This window comes from Emydura macquarii, unplaced genomic scaffold (assembly GCF_026122565.2).
Source record: "Emydura macquarii macquarii isolate MOO-44397 ecotype Brisbane River unplaced genomic scaffold, CSIRO-AGI_Emac_v2 contig_1253, whole genome shotgun sequence".
In the NCBI taxonomy this organism is placed as follows: domain Eukaryota; kingdom Metazoa; phylum Chordata; order Testudines; family Chelidae; genus Emydura; species Emydura macquarii.
In genome coordinates, this window is record NW_027131390.1 from 102,764,490 (window position 1) to 102,785,087 (window position 20,598).

General features: G+C 44.4%; 2 protein-coding genes across 2 annotated transcripts; one reads left to right on the forward strand and one right to left on the reverse strand.

Annotated features, from left to right (window-relative positions):
* Positions 1–633: 633 nt before the first annotated feature.
* On the reverse strand, positions 634–8,261 carry TSN (translin). Its single transcript, XM_067549646.1, has 6 exons — positions 7,734–8,261; positions 7,410–7,503; positions 4,898–4,994; positions 3,621–3,736; positions 2,785–2,864; positions 634–2,320 (listed from the first exon to the last, which is right to left on the reverse strand). The coding sequence occupies exons 1-6, from the start codon at positions 7,797–7,799 to the stop codon at positions 2,084–2,086; spliced, it is 690 nt and encodes a 229-aa protein (XP_067405747.1). The 5' UTR covers positions 7,800–8,261; the 3' UTR covers positions 634–2,083.
* A 1,801-nt stretch (positions 8,262–10,062) lies between these two features.
* NIFK (nucleolar protein interacting with the FHA domain of MKI67) lies at positions 10,063–16,712 on the forward strand. Its single transcript, XM_067549647.1, has 6 exons — positions 10,063–10,179; positions 10,668–10,796; positions 12,621–12,729; positions 13,168–13,379; positions 13,977–14,045; positions 16,062–16,712. The coding sequence occupies exons 1-6, from the start codon at positions 10,063–10,065 to the stop codon at positions 16,236–16,238; spliced, it is 813 nt and encodes a 270-aa protein (XP_067405748.1). The 3' UTR covers positions 16,239–16,712.
* Positions 16,713–20,598: the final 3,886 nt, after the last annotated feature.

Below are 20,598 nucleotides of genomic sequence, written 5' to 3' on the forward strand. Positions count from 1 at the left end.
GAGGCAGGTTAGTAGTCATCCAGCCCTAGGAGCACCACATTGGAAAGACAGATTGGTGGGATGAGTGTGGTCACAGAGGGAGTTGAACTGCTGCTTAAAGAGCCTTTCAGAGGAAGCATGGTCCAGTGGTTAGAGCAGTACCCTCGCAGTCAGGAGACCTAGCTTCAATTCCCCACTCTCCCAGGCTTGCTGTATGATCTTAGGCAAGTGACAGTCTCGCTGCCTCAGTTTCCAAGCTATTAAATGGGGATAATAGCACTTCCTTGTCTCATAGGAGTGTTATGGAGAATAAATACATTACAGAGTGTGAGGCAGTCAGGTACCACACTAACAAAGGCCATATGAGTACTGAAGACAGAACGCTGGTGTTCAGATCCCCACACAACATAATCCCAAACATGTTTTGGGAGGGTTCTGTGTGTTCATAGCTTAATCCTCACTCCTCTTTGATCCCAGCTGGCCAATCCAGTCTCCCAGATAAAGCCCTGGGTTTGCAATCAATAAACCAGTTATAAAGTGGCAGGCTGAATTTGTATTAAAAACTCATCAAGCTGGACTTCAGGCTGAAAAGAGGTGACATTAACAAATATCAGGCAAGAATTACAGAATCAGAATTACAAGATAGACAGGAAGTCAAAGAACAGCTTTTATTGATCAGGGTAACAAAGAAACTGGTTTCTCACAATTTTTTTTTAAACAAGCTTTAACAGCTAACTGCAAAACTTTTACAAACTAAAAGATTCACTTGAATTCCGACAACTGCTTGTTATTTTGCTTGTTTAGACTCAATAAAAGGTATTGTATCCTTTGGAAACAGTCCTTATCCTTGACAAATTATATTTAGAGAAGAAAAATTATGACATTACACAAAATGGTAAAAAAAAAATTATGTAAAATTCAAAGTCGTTCCTTTAGGAAAGAGATATAAACACCCTGGGTGAAGTGTGAATTTGCATGTTGAAAATGGAAAAAAAAAAACATGTTTGGATGTGAAAGTCTTGTAAGCAAACTAGACTAAAGTTAATTTTCCCTTTTCTTAAGATACAAACATTTTACTGTATGAACTAACTACCTGGGGTATTAAAAAAAAATACAGAACTTTTGGCCTATTCAGGAACAAGGTACTCCTAAGACAAGAAGCCTGCACTTTATCAGGTGGTACTTAGCATGAATGTGCTAAGAAGTCTGGATAGTCAGAAAAGCTATTATGTAGAGTGCTCAAAAGAAATGATTCACTTTAAAAATTCAACATTGTTACTGTGAGTAAACAATACCAACAAATGAAAGCAGACATTTTTGAGACACGACCGGCTGTCTTTCTGGTAACAAAAATCTTGTCATTTAAAAAAAAAAAAAAAAAAACAACAACAAACCACTGAGATGCCTGGGCACAATATGCCAAAGTTAAGTGGAAAAGACTGACTCCAGTGACATGTCTACATGAGCTGCTTAGCCTAACTGCAGTTTAGTGTTTTTGATAAACTGTAACCAGTAAGTAAGATCAACGCAATGAACTGCTATACAAGTCACTGCTGCTCAAGTTACTAAAGTGGGTGGAAATTACAAAAAAAAATAGTCAATGAAGATCAGTGTTTTTTGTTGTGTATTTTTTTTTTTTTTTTTAAGAACTAGATATCTACACACTAACTGTATATCTTAAAATGCCACATCATATTTGCATTGAGCTGCATCTCACGCACACACTTGGAGGATGTGTGGGCACAGAAAGCTGAAGCACGTCACTGCCAGAACAATATAGCAGTGGAGCTGGAGTGACTCCACAGAACTAAGTGGGAATTTCAGCTGAAGGACGGTATTGACTGCTATTGCTAGGGTACACAGCACAGTGACATGTGTTTATGACAGAGTAACTTCACTGGAAAGAGAGAGCCTGCTGCCCTTACCTAGACATGATTGTACAAAACATTGAGTTCTAACACCTGTACTACACATTTGGTAAGAAAATAGAGAACAGTTTTCAGCTTGTGGTTCTTCTAAACTATGGCAGGAGGGCTTTGCTAACACACCTCCCTCATTGGCAACCATCTGAGGTAATCCATAATGCTGCTAGAACAAGCAGCTTCTATTTCTCTCCACCAGCACCACTTGTTGCCTCCTTATTGAGTCCTCGGATTGACAAGTCATAAACCACTTCCTCAATTTTCTTGACATCGTACTTCAGGCCATCGTAGCGCTTCCTCAAGGAGTCATTTTTCAGATTGAGGAGACGGAAGCCAGAATCCAGCTCATTGATGAAGGTGGAGATGCGGAGAGGACGAGAATAGTCTCCTGCTGTGACGCTGTTCACTGCCAGCCTAGACTGTGGGGGAAACAAGGTTTTGACTATACGTGGAATTGCCAAGTCAGATCTCTCAAGATCTGAGCCTTACCTTAATCTGTTTCAACAACCAAATACACTTTTCCTGTCAGCTTACTGTATGAAGCAACATCAATGTGTGGTAATCAGACCAGTTATAACATTATATATGATGAGTATCTGATGTAACGAGAGTCCTGGCTTTCAATCAAGGCTCTGATTTGAATCTGGACAGGTTTATGTAGAAGTAGGCACTTAGTTCTTCTCTTCCTGAGGTTCACTCCTAGTTGCTCCTTAGCATCCCATAGTGGCTGGAAAGGCTTAGTTAGCTAGGGGTTCTATACCGGGGCAGTATGCACAGTAACTTCTACCCTCCTCAACATAGGGTCTGGAAAACAAGCTACTGGCCATTCATTTTTGGTTAGTTTCAGATGAGCTATCAATTTGTGTAAATATCCTTTACTTACCAGCTCACTGGCAAGAGTCAGAATCCCAGAGAGGTAGTCTTCAATATCCAGGTGAAAACCTCTTTCTCGATCAGCCTCAACTAAGGTGAAAAACAGAGTTGCAATCTGAATTAATACCATACCTGAACACAAGCAGCAAGTTAGAAATGCTTTTATTTCAAGTCAGCTACAGAGAACATTTCAAACATAGGAAATCCGATGGCAATATAGAAGTCAGTTGTTTCCCCATATATAATATAATTACTGCTCCTTTTCAGACTTTTGGTTTGGTTCCCATGTTCGTTTAACATCTGATATGTCCTCTACCTAAGAGACAATAGCCTAAACTTGATCCAAATGGATCACAGACGTACAAGAATTTTTCTGTTTTAATCCTCCTGAATTTTTTTTTTTTTTTTTTTTTTTTTTTTTTAAAACATCCTCTGCTCTGCAGTTATAACTCCAAAACATTAACTAGGGCTTACTACTTATTTAACATAAAAACAAAAGCAGCTAGAGGAAAAAACTGAGACAAAGCAAAGAAAAAGTCAACATCCTAGGCAAATTTAATTTCACATGGTTTTAATTGTTTTGTCAAGAATCCTTAGAAGCAAACAATTAGTTTCCTAAACTTCCACATTAAGCAAAAAAGCCTTTTCCTCCCCGCACAAATTACTTTTTTTGAAATCTGGTTTGCATCTTTACGAAGATAAATTTCTGCTTGTATATAACCTGTTCATTCCATTGGAAATGAAATTAATTCCTCTGACCGATATGACATTTTGCACTTTGCCATGTCTCTGTTTAGAAGTTTAAGAAATTCACAACTTGATCCAATTTAATTAACATTAACTTACTTCCAAGTATTTCTGTAACAGCTTCTCGGGTCACTAATGTTTCTGTCTCCAAGTAGACAACAAATGCTGCCAGAAACACCAAGCGCTGTAGCACAAACCTCCAATGTTCATGAAATCTGTATTGAAAACACACCATCAAGTTAAAAAAAAAATCATTAAACATATTTTTACAACTTGTGTTACTAAGGACTGGAGATTAAGACTGAAAGTATTAAACATCTAGTCTATCTTATACTGTGTGTGCTGCATGTTTTCTTACTGCACTGCACTTTGCTTGGACACACTGTCAAGACTGACAGAACAGCTTCCCTCCCAAAAGTTACATTTTGATACTAACAATAGCTTCCTCAACAATGAAAAGAATTCCACCCACAAATATGGGTTTATAGTGTCAGTCTCAACTTGTGGGCTTGGCAAACCAAGGTGCCAGGTTTGGGACGATCAACAGACATGTACGAGATGCAAGCTAACCTGTCACCAGGTTCACTTCCTCTCCCCAATCCTTTTTGATGGCTAATCTCCTGTGAGCTGGCAATGGTTTTAACTGACAAGATTCCTGTTCTCTAAAGTGCTTTTGTCAAAAGTCCCTTATTGGCAGGGAAAGCAAACAAGGGCCAAAGTCTCATTTTGGAATAATACCCAATATCAGATGTACATTTCATGACAGATTTGGGGCTTGGTTTTCAGAAATGCATAAGTACCAACGACAACTAATTGAAGTGAATGGAGCTGTGAGTGCTCAAAAATTCTGAAACTCAGGACCTTAATTAGAGCTACGCAAAACAATGCCAATTATTGCTAGGAAGTCTTAAAAAATAGAAAATGAAAAATTTTCAACTCTCAAAAAGTTCCAGAAGGGTAGCTGTGTTAGTCTGTACACAGCAAAAACAACGAGTCCTGTAGCACCTTAAAGACTAACAAATTTCTGCAGGCATAAGCTTTCGTGGGCTGCAACCCACAAAAGCTTATGTCTGTAGAAATTTGTTAGTCTTTAAAGTGCTACAGGACTCTCATTGTTTTAACTTTCAAAAAAGAATTCTAGGAAAAAAAAATTTTTTTTTTGAAAGCTGAACAATTTTACCAAAAAGTGTGGTCAAAAAGCCATTTTTGATTCAGAAAAAAAAAGTGTCGACCAACGCTACCCTTAATTTTTAGGGTAGAAAAAAAATGTTGGAGCCCATACACCTTCACCATATCCTTTTAAGTTAAAGTGTGTAATACCCATTAATGAATATCAAATTTTTGTCATCAGTATGGTTATTTGCAATCTTACAGACCTGTAGTACTGATCTGAGGGAAACTTGGTCTTCAGAGATGCTAGCTGTGTTCTGACCACACCAAAGTGTTCTCGAGCCTTCTGACACTTCTTTGGTACTGAAAAAAGAAACAGTGCAACATTTAGTAAGTGTCTAGACGGACTTTTGCAAAAGATTCTTGTGAATGTACATAGCGCTACTTAAAGTTCTCCAATCAGCACATTCATGTTTATACATCAGTGCAACAAATAGGCTAAGTGATTTGCACAAGGTAACAGCAGGAGTCAGTGACAGAGCAAGGAAGAGAACCCACGAGGTCTGGCTCTCACACCTGAACTCTGGCCACAAGTCCACAGTTCCAAGTTACATGAAAATAGTCACTCCATAATTATTTAAGAATCACTGATTATCATTAAAAACAATGAGAGTTCTGTAGCACGTTAAAGACTAACAGATTTATTTTCTGCAGGCATAAGCTTTTGAGGGCTGTAACCCACTTTGTTACAGACCACGAAAGCTTATGCCTGCAGAAAATAAATTTGTTAGTCTTTAACGTGCTACAGAACTCTCGTTGTTTTTGCTGTATACAGACTAACATGGCTACCCCTCTGGAACTGATTATCATTAAGTCTCAGTCACATCATAGAGCCAGATCAGCAGTAGCATGCAAATTAGTTCACTGTATTCAACTAAGGGAGGTACACTTTTCTTTCTGTTCCAAATCCAATAATCTTCTAGTAGATAAAAAGAATATTAATGATTACAATGGATAATAGCTGGGGTTGGATCTATGTTTTCCAGTAGCTCCTTCTGTTTTATACACACTTAAATTAATTATGTTTCAAACTATTGTTAGGTGTAAGATTGTGAATGGTCATTAGTGGGATTTTAAGCCCCTATTTAGAAAAATATAGGATCATAGAATTGGAAGGGACCTCAGGAGGTCATCTAGTCCAACCCCCTGCTCAAAGCAGGACTAACCTCAGTTAAATAATCCCAGCAAGAATTTTGTCAAGACGCAGCTTAAAAATATGATTTAGGCTCATTTATATACTAATCTCTGCTACATAGTTTGCAGATACAAAGTACACCTTATTAGAAAACCATACAGAAATGTTTTGTTTTGCTACAGGCAATGTAACAATTTTATTTCAGCTTTTCTTATACACACAGCATCATAAGTGTGCATAGCAATTTGTAATCAGATAGAAGAGGTCCTCAGAAAAGGGGGGTTATTTGGTTTGTTTGTTTTTTTTAAAACATGCTGAAAAACTGCAAAAGTGATGATAGACCATAGTGAGTATGAGGTAAGGAGAGAGGAAAGTGTTTTCTTTAGGGTAAATGCACATTACACAAACAGGGTTGTTTCACTGTTGTGTAGACTTTGGGCTCGGGCTAGAGCCTGGGACTTTACACAGGAGGAATAAGTGGAAAGGAGAATCAAATGGCAAAGTAGGTCTTCTAGACTAAGGCCTGGTCTATACCTAACATTTAGGTTGACTTAAGTTGCTCAGGGCTATGAAAAATTTTACACCCTGAGCACCGTAGTTAGGTCAACTTAATCCACAGCATGGATTGTATCTAGGTCAACAGAAGGATTCGTCTGTCAACCTAGCTAATGCTTCTCTGAGAGGTGAATTAATTACATTGATGGAAAAACCCTTTCTGCTGCTGTAGGGAGAGTCTACACTATGGCGGCACAGTGCAGTTCCATGGCTGTGCTGCTGTACCGGCTGTAATGTAGGCGTTCCTTAAGAGGAAATCAGGCAGAGAACAAAGCTGGGGGAGGCTACACAGGTGGGACAGGGAGGAGGATGAGGGACCAATAATGGAGTAGTCACCCTCTGACATATTGTGACAAACCACAAAATGTTTGTTCCTAGCCATCCTGCCTCATGTTAAGTCCTGGCGCCAAGTCCAAAACTTCTGATTGACCTAGAGTTGATTTTTAACAGCACATCTGCACTTCAAGCTGAAAGGCATAAGGTAGAAGAGGCCCGCAAGGTCTAGAGGGGAGTGCTCATGTTGCCTATAGCCAGAGGACTTGGGGAGCTGACCCACGGCAGGACAAGCTTCCCCTTGCTAAGGGCTGGTGGTAGTGAAGTGCCCCACAGCCCTGGATACTCCAGGAAGTGTCACACCAGGTCAGAGACAGTGACTCAAATTCCAATATCAGCAACAGTGGTGGGGGGAGTTTCACTATTTTCCTCCGGTTATTTTTTCTCAGCAGTTTATGCTTTGTTTCAGATGTGAAGGGTCTTGTTGAAAAGAAACGGCTCAACTAACAGTGGACAGGCTGAGAGCATAGTCAAGAATAGTTGATGTTTTTAGTTAAAAAAATTACATGAGTGTTTGATACTATCCCTTCTTTCCCTGCTCCTTTGTACCTGGTTTGTAGCCTGAGAATGTAAACACTTCGGGACAGATGCTCTCCTGCTGCTGTGACAACAGTGCCAGGCACCCCCCTCCACCCCCAAACACCCGTGACCCGTGCCAGGCACACCCCCCCACCCCCCAAACACCCGTGACTTACTGTCCTGAAAGCCAGTTCCCTGGTGAACGCCCTGCAGCAGAGTTAAGATCTCCCGAGCGGTCTGTTCCAGGGTCTGAACCACTTTCCTGATCTCCTGCAAGCCGAAGACAACACCACAGGACGTAAGATGGAGGAAGAAACTCCCGCCACCCCCAGCCCAGCCCAGCCCAGCCCGGCCCCGGCGCGCCCGCCTCGTTGTCGTTGCCCTTGCGACACCCTGACCCCTAGAATGGCCACGGGCGGTTGTGCCCCACATCTCAGCCAGCCAGCCGCGCGCACGACCCACCCACGCGCTCCCCCTCGCGCCCCTCAGCCGGGCCTGACCTCCCGGATGTCCTGGTCGGCGGTGAGGACGCCCTGCAGGGTGATGAACATCTCGCTGACCGCCATGGTGCGCTGCCAGGCCGGGCACGCAGGGAGCCAGGGGCCGGGCCGCTCCCGGCGCTGCCTCGGAGCCGACACTCACACCGCGCTCCCGACCGAGGCAGCCTCCTCTGTCTCCACGCCCCGCGGCTCCAAGCGCGCTACTGTGGCTCAGGGGTCCTTCCACAGCCCCGGCGCGGAGTTGCCCGCCCAAGTGCCGGTCCCACTACCATCCCGTCTCGAAAGCCGTCCGCACTCAGCTCTGAAGCTGCTACTGCCACCCGTCGGGCTGTCACACTGGGGTCGGTCGGGACCCCATCCCCGTCTTCGGAACTAGGACTTCCACCCACAGGGCGAGCATAAGGGGTGCCCGAGCCACTGCCTAAACGGCGCCGTCCCGGGGTCCTTCCACGCCGGGCAGCGACCATTCGCTGCTGGGGCCCGGCGGCCGTCCGGGGGTCCTTCTACACTGCCGTCGCAGAGCTGTCTACTTCACTGCCTGACACCCCCGAGGAAAACGACCAGCGAGCCCAGCCCTTTCGGCCAGGCAGTGGGGGCTGGGACCCGCGGGCTCCCTCCAGTCCGCGGGGCTGGCCCGTGCGCGCAGGCGCAGTGCGCTCCGCTCCCTTCTCGTTACCCCGTGGGTGTCGGCAGGCAGTTTGGCAGCCGCCGCCCTCTCCCCACAGGGCCCCGCTGGCGGCGCGGGGGCGGGGCTAGAGCGAGTGCCCCCTGCCGGCTAGAGGCGAGAGCGGGCGGCGGGGCTTTTCGCCATGGGGCAGTTGCCCTCCCTCCGTAGGGCTCCCCTCCCCCGGCTGCGAGCCCCTCTCATGGGCTGACTCCGAGCCCCCGGCCCGCTGCCTGGCCCTGAGCGGGCGGGGCTGGGCCCTGGGGGGGCGGGGCCCGGGGGGCAGGCCAAGCCCACCCGCCAGCATCCTCCCCCTTCGTGTGTGTAAGCCCGTCGTGGGACCTGCCTTCACCCCCACCCCGCCCGCGGGCAGCCATCGCTCACAGAGCCCGCGTCACCCGCTCCAGGTTGGGGAGGACCGCCACGCATGGGGCGTCTCGTCACACCTTCCGGGCACAGCCGCTCGCAGGGAGCGTGTATCCATGCGGGCTTGCCGAGGACAGCCCTTCACGGGCTCTTAACGCCCCTCACTACGTTGGGGGGGACGGGACGGGACGGGACGGACGGACGAGACTCTCCCCCCTTCTTATCCTGCTGGCTGGAGGCAGCAGCAGCAGTTCACTGGATCTCTTCCCCTCCCCTCCCACTAGGGCAGGGACTCAGGAGCAGAAAGATCATGGGGTCAGACTCTCTCTTCACTGCCCTCCCCTCCCCTCAGGGCTGGGGGAGCAGCAGCTTACAGGTACTCTGCAAGCTGCTCCGAATTCAGGGACAGCACAAGACCTACGCATACAGTCTATCGAAACTCAAACCACCGAAACCGCTGGTTTACTGGGTACATTGTTATTTATATTACTACAGCAGCTACCAGCTCTAGTCATGGACCAGACCCCATTTGTACTGCGTTGTACAAAGAGAACAAAAAGACAATCCGTGCTCCAGGAGTGTATAACTTAAGTAGAAGACAGAGGACAGATGTCAGACAGAAGGGGAATACAAGTAAATTAGCTGATACTGGTCAGCATGATTAGCACACCACCAGCCGGACTGTTGTCACATTTTTTGTAGGCATCACAGCAAAGAAAAGTTTTGCTGAGAAAACGCTGTATGGGCCTCCTCCTGTCCCCTATAAGTCTATATGGTCCAGATCCTTAGGCATCTTTAGGCACCTAACTGCCTTTGAGGATCCAGGTCAACGGACCTTTAACTTTCTTTGAGCCCCTCTGGGTCCTACCTGCAAGGAAACCTATAACAGGATTACAGTCCATCTGCCTCCTCCCGGCTTTGTCTGCCAGTCCACCTGCTCCCAGCATCAGGCAGTGCAGCAGATCAGAAACTCCCTGCTGCTGGGGAAGGCGGTGTCCAGGTCCCCACATGCCGCAGTTTGTAGTCCACAACTTGTGGTTCCCACTGCTGCTGTTGAAGCAGTCTGGACCCTGGCTCCGCAGACAGGGGCTGCTGGCTCCGCTCTGGCCGCCAGGGGCCGCTGTTGCCCTTCTTCTCGGAGGAGCCCGGGCGGGCGGAAATGGGCTGGAGAGCACTTCCGGCGGTGGGATCCGGAAGCGGAAGTAGCGTCGACATGGGTCACGGTCACGTCACGAGTGCCCACGCGGGGGTAGGCGGGCCTGGTGTGGTGGCTCGCTCGGCAGCGTGTGTGAGAGCGGCATGGCGGCGGCACCGGCCTCGGCCTCGCCCTCGCCCTCGCTCCTCTCCCTGGACCCGCAGCTGCAGCGCGAGTTCCAGGACAAGGTGCTGCGCGTCCGCGCCGGCAGGACCGCCAAGGTGAGAGCCGGGCCCGGCCCCCCCGCCGGGTGTCTCAGCCCCCCTGGCCCTGCCCGGCCCCCTCCCCCCGCTGTGGAGTCAGTGCGGTGCTTAGGCCCTGGCTTGTCCGCGAGGGGGGAGGGAGACGTTTCCGACGCCCAGTAACGGCCCGCGGCCGGCTAAACTGACTGACGCCCCGCCCCGCCCCCCCCCGTTAGAGCCGCCGAAGAGCCTGGCGAGCCCTGCGGAGCAGCGCTGGTCGGTGGCGGAGCTGGGGCTCGGTCTCTCGGGGGCGGTGTCCTGCTGCCGTTGTGGCAGCCGAGCCTGCCGGGAACCTGGCTGCAGGAAGAAAGCCGCAGCTCGGCCCGGGAGCAGCCTGCTTCGGGGGAGGGGAGGAGGGGTTACTGCACTGGGACAGAGCGGGGCCTTTGTCTCCTTGCATTTCAGGGGGTGATTGTGCCTAAACGTTCCTCTCTCTTTAACCTGGCCTGTACTTTTCACATTCACAGCACGAGAAGCTGATTCCTGGTGTGGTTTACTTAGGGCACATCCCTAGGGGCCTTTATGAGCCCCAAATGAAGGAGTACTTCAGCCAGTTTGGAACAGTCACCCGGCTTCGGCTGTCAAGAAGTAAAAAGGTAACCGTCAGAATTGCTTTGAATTGTCCAGCTTCCTGATTGCATTTATTACAGATTTTTTTTCCTCCTTCCCCTCACGTTTATTTCATAAACTTTTCCCCATTAGAAGTGACCGCTGGCCATTGACTATCTGCATACTGGTCTCTGTGTTGTTTTTTATTACCCTTTCCCTGAACGTCATCCGAGGCCCTGTTGTTCCACATTAAGCGGTAGGAAGTAGTGGTCAAACTGAGCTCTATTTTCTCTTTCTAAATTGTTTTTGTGTCTCCCCGTTGTAGTGGATAGCACCACCATCTTCATAATCACTTAGACCCTTGGATTAATCTTTGGCATCCTTTTCACTCCTCCCCACATTGCCGGAGTGTTACCAAGATATGCAACTCCCACATTTAAAAAGTCCAATTCTTCTCTATCCCACTGACTAAAACACTTTTCTGTGTCCTTACCTCCAATTTTGATTGCTGCAACCTTCTGCTCTCCAGCCTCCCTGACTTTCCTTCCCTTCAGTCCAACCAAAATGCAGCTGCTAAAATCACTTCTCACCTGTCTCTCCCCCTCTGTCCACTTTGTTTATATTTATGTAGCCACCAAAAGGTGCATATGACAATACCAAGTATTGTGTAAACTTTTTGCAGCACTCTTCCCTTTCTCCTGCTTTGCCATAACCTCAGTTTTTCTTCTCACTCATATCTATAATTAAATTGTAAGATCCATGCGGCAGGGTTTTATAAAGTACTTTGTGCTGCACAAACAAAGTCAGTTAACATACAATTAACCGTGTGAAATCATTTAACATTATGAAATCCTCAGGTCCTGGACAGTATTCTCCTCTATCTGCACAATGTTGAGGATGATGACATTGATTTCCATCCTGAGAATGTTACTGATGTGCAGTCACACCAGCCAATGCATAAAAGCAATATGGAGGAACATGGACTTTAAAAATGGGCTGCCATTTACATCAGGGTCTGAGAAAACCTGAAATATCCCTGTTCTTGTGTTCCAATCGTCCATTCTGGAAAGGATGATAGCCTTTCAAAACACACAAATCTTTGCTCTTCAGGAATTCAGGACCTTGGTCCCAATTCTGAACTCTGAAAGCCATTGATTGGTTTCACAAAAATTTCACCTTGTCAGAAACAGACTTTAATTTGCATGTTTAAAATGTCTTGCTCCACAGGCTGTTTGAATTTTGGTCATGGGCTTTAAAACCTTTAATTTAAGTCACTGGTTAGAGTCCAGCTCAGAAGGTCTCTAAAGATAACTGTATTTTGAAGTTATGTGACTTATATGCTATGAGTTACTAGTTTTATCCATTTTGTAGGATTGAGGCAAATAAGCAGGTGTTCCGAGGAAGTTGCCCCTCGTTCTGTGGTTAAACAGGGCTCCAATTCCAGGCCTTTTATGTTTAAATGAGAAATATCAGCGTAGTCTAAATCCAGTGTAGAATTCTGAATGAATGTAACAGGACAGACAGTGCTTTCAAACTTCCTGACTATTTTGTGTTTATTAAATTTAATTTCTATAAATGGCTGGCTTTAGATCCCTTATGCCAAAAGAGAAAATGCCCCTTCACCTGATGACATAGATTTTAGTTAGTAACAAATATAATAAAACTAAAGAGCTGATTAATGTTTGTTTCCCTAAGTAATGTGATGCAGGGCTACTCGTTTCACATAGAATCTGTAATTTACTGGGAGTTGTATTTGTTAATCTGAGAACAGAATATGACCCTTGGAGCATGAAATAACAATCCAGTGAAGTTCTTGGGTACAGTGTGTAAACATAATCTAGATTTCTGATATCATTGTCATTGTCTGGCAGACTGGAGACAGCAAAGGCTATGGATTTGTAGAGTTTGAATCAGATGAAGTTGCTAAGATTGTTGCAGATACCATGAACAACTACCTGTTCTGTGAAAGACTGCTAAAGTGTGAGTATATGAGACACTGGTGAGCCAGGGAAGCTTGTGTTTGTGAGTATTATTTCCTGGGAAGTCAGGGAAATTTTGGTTTTTCATGTTAGAGTTCCGGCATGCAGTGAGGTCTTCCAAGTGAATATCACAGATTCTCATCTTTTCCTTCTCCATAACTGTCCCATCCCTTCCCCCCCCAACGTGTATTCCCTGCAGTCTTATAACTGCTAAGACTAAGATTTCCAAAGGGGTGTGCATCTCCATTTGAAATTTTTTAGGGGTCTACAAATGAAAAAAGGATGAAAACCACTGCTTTATTGTGTCCATTCCCTTGGACGCATCTAGCACTGGCAACTGTCGGAAGACAGGATACTAGGCTAGATGGACCGTTGGTCTGCCCAGTAGGCCATTTTTATGTTCTTAACTGTTGATTTGGTGTGATCTGATTTGACACAGGTAAATTTATGCCACCTGAAAAAGTCCATGAAAACCTCTTCAGAGGCAGTGAGAAAACATTTAGGAAGCCATCGCATCCAGCAGTCAAGCGGTATAACAAGAAACGAACACTCAAAGAGAAGATGAGGATGAGAGAGAGACTATTAAAAAATGAGAAACGGTTACGGAAGAAGCTGGCTGAGAAGGGAATAGATTATGACTTTCCTGGATTTGTAAGTGGAGACTCTTGTGGTAGCTTGGTCAAGTACAAAATTCAAAGTTTTTGTCCTAAGATTGTGTTGAATAGGAGAAAGTGTTGCGTCCTTATACGTGACTGATCTAAGAATGTTACATTTAATCTGGAGATGGTGCAGAGACTAAATCACCGTGGGGATAGCATGAGAGCTCATCAAAATCATACTGTGATTTCATTGCTAGATTGCGCATTGTAGCAGATTTGCTCTTGCTTTCTTTTAGAGAAATGTCGTTCAAACTGTACGTCCATCCTTCCTCTACTTGGATACTATACACTTACAAAACAATGGAATGAAATACTTAAATATTGCAGGGTCCAATCGTGCATTGTCAGTTAATATATAAGACACTGTAAGGATTCTCTTATTTCTGTGATTGGTGGAAGTATACAGCAAATCAAATTACTTGACTTCTGTGGCATGATAGGCCAATTTACTGGTTCAAACCTAATTGGTGCAGTAAAGGTTTTATAACTGAAGGAAAGACATCTATAGGCTACATTAGGAGAATCTCAATAACTTTGCATTGGAAGGCAATTCTGTGTAATGAATTCCTTGATCTGTTTCTTTTCATAGGCTGCACAGATTCCTCAAAAGAAAAAAAAGATTTCAAATTTGAACTTGGACATATCTGTGAACAGCCAGGTAAGATTCAACTGATCTCAGTGGGTTTCACACAGTCTAAAGACACCAGAATGTGTATTTCAGACACGATTGGTTACTGTAGGTTCGCCTGTGTTTTTTTTTTGAGTCTGCGTCCTGGGCCCTGTTGTGCTGGGGAGAGATTGACTTTGTACATAAGAATGGCCATACTGGTCAGACCAATGGTCCATCTAGCCTAATATCCTGTCTTACGACAGTGGCTAATGCCAGGTGCTTCAGAGGGAATGAACAGTACAGGTCATCATCAAGTGATCCATCCTGTTGCCCATTCCCAGCTTCTGGCAAACAGCAATCCCTGCCCCTCTGGCTAATAGCCATTGATGGACCTATCCTCCATGAACTGATCTAGTTCTTTTTTGAACACGGTTATAGTCTTGGCCTTCACAACATTGTAGCAGTAAAAGCTTCAGTGTGGGTTAGATGCACACATCTGAATGGAAGACAGTATGCACGATGGAACAGCAGAAGTCTTAAATGTTGTCTACACTAGAAAAAAGTTCTGCTGGCTTACCATTACTGTTGTCAGAATGCATTTGCTCTTGGCTGCTTGTGCTGCCAATGCATCACGTCCACCCAGATGCGTTGTGTATCAGCAAAATGCATGTTGCACTGCAGGTAGGCATCACAGTGTCCTCCATATCACCTTCTTGCATGCTACTCTTTAGGAAGTTTTCACTCTTTATTGTGGGGTGGTTGTTATATACTGTGGGGTGGGTACCCCCATTTCTCTCAAAGGATTGTGGGAATTTGATCCTGAATTCCACAGTTTCCTGTTCCATCCCATTATCTACTGCTCTTTTACATGCCATTTTCAACTTGTCTCTGCAAATATGGATGAAGCACACAGCAGCTCAGCTGTCTTCTCCAGCCAACCACTGTTAAAGGGAAAGTTGCACTGTGGGATTGTTGCTGGAGGACTGCTCATACTCACATAGCTGTGTGTGCATCCATGCTAGCACTGTACCAACAGATGGTTTATTTCACTGGGGGAAATGGCAATAATTATGTCAGCAAACATGGAGGGTTTGTCAGCAAGACTCTGAATTATGTGTGAATGGAAGGCTGGGCCAACAGAAGGAAAGTTTTGCCAGTAAAACTTCCTAGTGTAGAGCAGGCTGCAATCTGCTAATCAGGTCTAAATAGTCTAAAAAACGCTGGGAGCTGCTATCAGCCATGTAAAACAAATAATGCTATGATCAGAAAGGTCAGGTTCCCATGCTTGAGATTGCTCCAAAAGTCTAAAGAACACTCAGGTTTCACCTACTGCTTGGACCTGTCAGAATGGAAGTTTTGAACACTTCACTTCAGACTTCTCCATTTGAATATACAGCTGGAAAGGTCAGGCTGTGTGTGTGCCCTCATTGAGTGCTGTCATTTGGATCCACAGGAAGGAAGTGTCACAGCAGGTGACCGTGCTGTGCAGTAATTTTGGATGATTGGGGTGGGGTTGGCTTATCTCTTGTGAAAAGGGCATAGGCAGATATCCGAGGGACTTGTAAAATAAATAAACTGAATGGGAAATCGATTGTGTTTTAAAAAATATTGCCCAGGGGATGTGGAAAATGTTAATTTCTGCACGATTGTGGATTTACAAGGGAGCAATATTCCTGATTCTTAAATATCCTTACGTTTTTCACGACACCTTCTCTTCATCTCTATTTTCCCTTCATTTTATCTTCCTTAATCCTCTGAATCAAAGAATAATTATCTTAATGCCTAAAAACTAGAGCAACTCATGACATTTGTTCAAAGGAATAAAAATTAATCCATCATATTTCCCCTGTATCACTGCTAAAAACACGCATGTCTATTTAAGTATGTAAAATTGACTAAATCTGTTTAGAAAGCTTTCCAGTTTAGAAATCATTCTCACTTGATATCTTTTGGCAGTTGTTCCATTTGTGGAAATCAGGCAGAGGGTGGGCTTGATGCCATATAGGACTTGTCTCTTAGGGAAGCTGTTCCTCTAATGGGAACTACCTTATTCTGTTTATCTAGGATCCGACTCCCATGTGTACGCCTACAGCACTTGAGCGTCGGCGATCGCAACCAGCGGAGGGTGATGAAGATGAAATAACCATCAAACTACCTCCAGCAGGAGTAAAGAGCTCTGCACAAAAGACCAAGAAGAAAACAAAGATGCAGAAAAAAATTAACTCAAAGAAACAGAAATAAACACAACTGAAGCCTCTCTAGCCAACTTTTTCTTAATTCCAAAGGACGTTTGCAAGCTGGAACTTCCAGTGGTTCTTACTGACTTGTGGTCACTCTTGGTTTGACTAGAACAGTGGTTCTCAACCTTTCCTGTATCAGGGAGCCCTGGCCATCTAGTCCAGAGGCACTCCCACTTAACAGCAAGGGAAGGGTACCTGCAGCCCCTCCATCTGAGAGCCCTTGCTCTGGAAGATTTTCAGAACTTTCTCTCATCCACATCTGTGGTGCTCACTGTAGATAAAATGGAAGTATTGTGTTCTAACATGCCCACTGTCACCTTGAATTAGCTCTGTATCGTACTACTTTTCTCTCATTAGAATGGTTATTACCTTTGCAAAGAAATCAAAGGATAGCCTTGTGAGCCCACTGATGGCAGTATGGTTAACCATCCTAATTAGTGTACAGATACCAATTTTTATAAACTTTTTAAAAGAACATTGTGACTTTCAGTAGTAGTGCTTCTATCAATGTGATGAATGCCCCTTTTTATACAAATGGAGTATTCATCTAATTCATGAAGAGAGTAATTTAGCCAGCTACTCCACAAACAGAACCCAGATATCCCGACTTCCAGATTTGTGCTTTTACCAAATAATGACCCTTTATTGCAGTCACTTTTAGAAAAGGAGTAGCAAACTCCAGCAACTCAAGATGCTTTCAAAATTTGAATCGGCTTACATGCTGCTCTACAGCCATGCCAAACAAGTGAAAGTCATTTACTAATTTTGTCTGGGTTTTTCTCTTCCACAAGTTTGCTACTGTTTGCAGACTTTGAAGGAACCTTGAAAGCAAAAGAAAACTCATTAAAATCCATGATTCTGTCATCCACTTCCCAAAAGTAGGACTTTTTTCAAGTGACTTTCTTGCTACATAGTAATGGTGTTGGAGTCATATTAAAGTGTGTCCTTGCTTTAAAAGGTTTTCATCCTAGATGCAATGAATTCTCAGTGAGAATGGGCAAAATTCTGCTGTTTCATGGATGATTTGAAAGTAGTGTCTATTTTTGAGAGACAATATGGTTAAAACACAAAACTGAGTGGAGATTTGGAGTTTTATTCCCAGCTCTGGGTGGCTGTGTGGCTTTACACAATTTATTTATCCGCTCTGTGCCTTAATTTCCCCATCTGTAAAATGAAACTAGCAGCTTTCAGGGTGAAGAGAATCGAGTTCATACTTTTCCATCTGCTGAACTTTACAATGTTGTATTATTACTGATCCATTTACTGAGCATCAATACCATACGCTTGTAATGAATGGGGAGGCTGATTCCCTAATTAATGGCTTGCCTCACTCTGATTTTGAGGTCAGAGGAGTTGAAGCTGGCTTTCATTTTGCAAAAAGAATGAAAACGTGTTCTCACTATATTTGTCACAGATGACATACTGGCACTACAATGAAGAGGGCAATGGTGAGATGTACTGCTTAGGTACAGACTTGGGCTAAAGTCCTATCCTTCATTTTGGGATCAGTGTAAAACTTGGGCATAATATATTTGGAGTAGGCTGTTGTTCCAAAGGCTGGTCTGGAATCAGGTGGAGACAGTGTTAGGAGAGTACAGATCACTAGCTTTGTATCACGTGTGTGGTCTGTGAATTTGAATACTCAGTATAAAAGCAGAGACTGTCTTAAAACAGTGGTTTACTAGTAAGTTTCAGGGAGAAACACTACAGCATGTGCACAGAACCGTCAAACCCTCACCCCCCCACCTTTTAGAAAGTGATCCTTTGACAATGCAGTTACTTGCATTTTGTTTTATATTAATGTGAGTCTCACAAAATCAATTCAAGCTTCACAAAACGCACTCAGTCTTGAGCTTTTATTGCTTGAGAAGAGACCCCCCCCTTATTGCAGTCTTGTTGGCTGTAGGTTAGATGTGGCAAAAGATTTCAGATGAAAACCTGGCTCAGGCTAATGGACAACACATCTGAGCAGCCAATTAAATCTCTGGCTACTGTGGGACTTGCCTGGCAGGAAAGGGGAGGTTTGATCAATTTCCTGAGTGTATCCATCCTCACTTGGCCATCTTAAATTTAAATTGTGAGTCAGGTGTGTACATAATTGCCAGCCTCTGCTGTGTGACTGTCACATAGTTTTCCTTTGTCTCTTAGCTATCAAGGAAGCATTTTGGCTGGGTGTGACTTCACCTCAATTAATTTTGGTTTCTTGGGCACAATGGGACTCGGGAAATCTATTTACCAGCTTGGCATGATTACTAGGTTTGCCTACCTTCTTTAATAGGAGAATCTAGCCACTCACAAAAATTTGACATTACACCCTCTTATTAATATAAATGGGTGTGTTTTGCTTTGCACAGTAACTTTAATATTAACCAAAGTGTTTGATGTAGATACATATTTTTAACTGGTTATGTGTACAGTTAAGGGTTTGAATAGTCCTAATGTTAAAATTGTTTGGAAGGCAGAGTCTCACCTTTCATGTTGCCTATCTGCAAAGCAATAATCAACTAGAAACAACTTCAAACAGGAATTTCTAAAACCAATAGTAATCTGTCTGAAATGCAGCACCTGGAGTGGTAAGGGCCTAAAATCTGCCACAGCTGCTTTGTACAAAGGGCACAGATCTAATTTTTTCATTCTGGGCAGGTCGCCTTTAAAATGCTTATTCTTAACCTTAAATATGTAATGTAACAAGACTTATGAGATCAGTGTAGCTGAAACACTGTCTCACAAAGTATAAAGGTTTTGAAAATGGCATGTTGTAAGTTAATCTGAATAATAGCCTAGTATATTATGAGCAATGTTTAGATTCAGGAAAGCAGACTTGGCAATCTGGAGTGGTTTGATACACTTTAAAGAACCTTTTAACACTGGATGGCAGTACATTTCACTGATGTGGAAACCACTTTTTCCACTGCACTGAGGAATAGAAGGGGGGAGTCTCCAACAGTGGTCTTCCAAGATCAAATAAAAGAAACTCTAACCATTTTTCTAGCATCTAGGCTGCAGTAGACCTGCTTGGTATGGCTGGTAAACAGGCTTGATACTTAGGGCTGTCTGCAGGAGTGAGCAAGCAGTCTAAGACGGTGGTGGCTGGCCTCAGCACAAGTCATGTTGGGGCTTAAAGAGCAGTGCATGATTTTATTCTCAAAAGGATGGTGGTGCTGGTAGAAATAACACTGAACAGTCCTGACTGAGGACACAAGGAGTTAATCAAAGATGTAGAGATCTAGATTTTATCTAACATGCTACCAGCAAACTCCTCTTTCTCACTCGTGCTTTGCCAGTCCCCTCCGTGAGAACCAGTCCCCTCTGGAATCATGTTCTAACTCCTCATCCTCTCTTTCAAAGCCTGGCAGTGCTCTGCCCCCTACTTACCTGATCTCATAACCCCTCATGCCCTCTATGTGTCCTGTGCTCGTCCAGTTCAGTTCCCCAGTGGGCCAGATACGCACGTGCAGACATCAGTAAGAGTTTTGCCACCTCCTCCCATGTGTGTGACTCAATGGCCTTTTATCCTGTCTAGTCCCAAGTTCCAAGCTTTTGGAATTCAACTAGTCAACCTCATCCTTCAGATCCCTCCCCAAGTTCCACTCCTTCAAGCCAGCACTTCGATTGCTGAACTCCACTCTTTCATTTTGGACACTGTCTCCACATTCATTCTGTATTTACACAAATCTTACCAAAGAGGAACTGAGAGCTGTGTATACAGTAACAATAAAACAATCCACTCAGTCACAGCTTTAGCCCTCATTGTCTTCCCTTGCTGTTTTGAATCTAATTTACAGCATAAGATTCCCAGAGGAGGGCTACAGAATTGTCTTTGGAAGGTGCTGTGGCTGCTGATGGTGCTGTGTAAATAGCACTCAGTAATAATAAGCTTGCACTAGCAATGCTGTGGAAATAAGCTCACGGGTGCAGACTGACTTTTGGCAAGGGGTGCTGTTTTTAGATTGCTCATGTTACTAATACCCAGCTTTCCCCAGCTATGCACGCAAGCAGAAATTTGGACACCTGATACTTACCAAACATAGTTTCCGTAGCAAATGGATGGATGTGCTATGTCACGAGCGATGTTTTCCCTCATTGCAGGGGTTTCACACTGAAGTTACAGCACTACTCCACCCTGTGAACTCAACATCACATTTGCTCATTTGACTCGGTCAAATGCAAAACTCTTCACTTGGTCAGAAAACAGCTGGGATTTTTAGGGAGGCTGTGAAGTATTTATAGGGATTGGTGACAGAATATGCATTGCAAGTTATGTATGCTCTTGTACTGACTGCATGACAGAGTGGGATAGCATAGTCTGCACACACACATACACACCTTCTGTCAGAGGCACTCAAAGCACTTTCTGGATA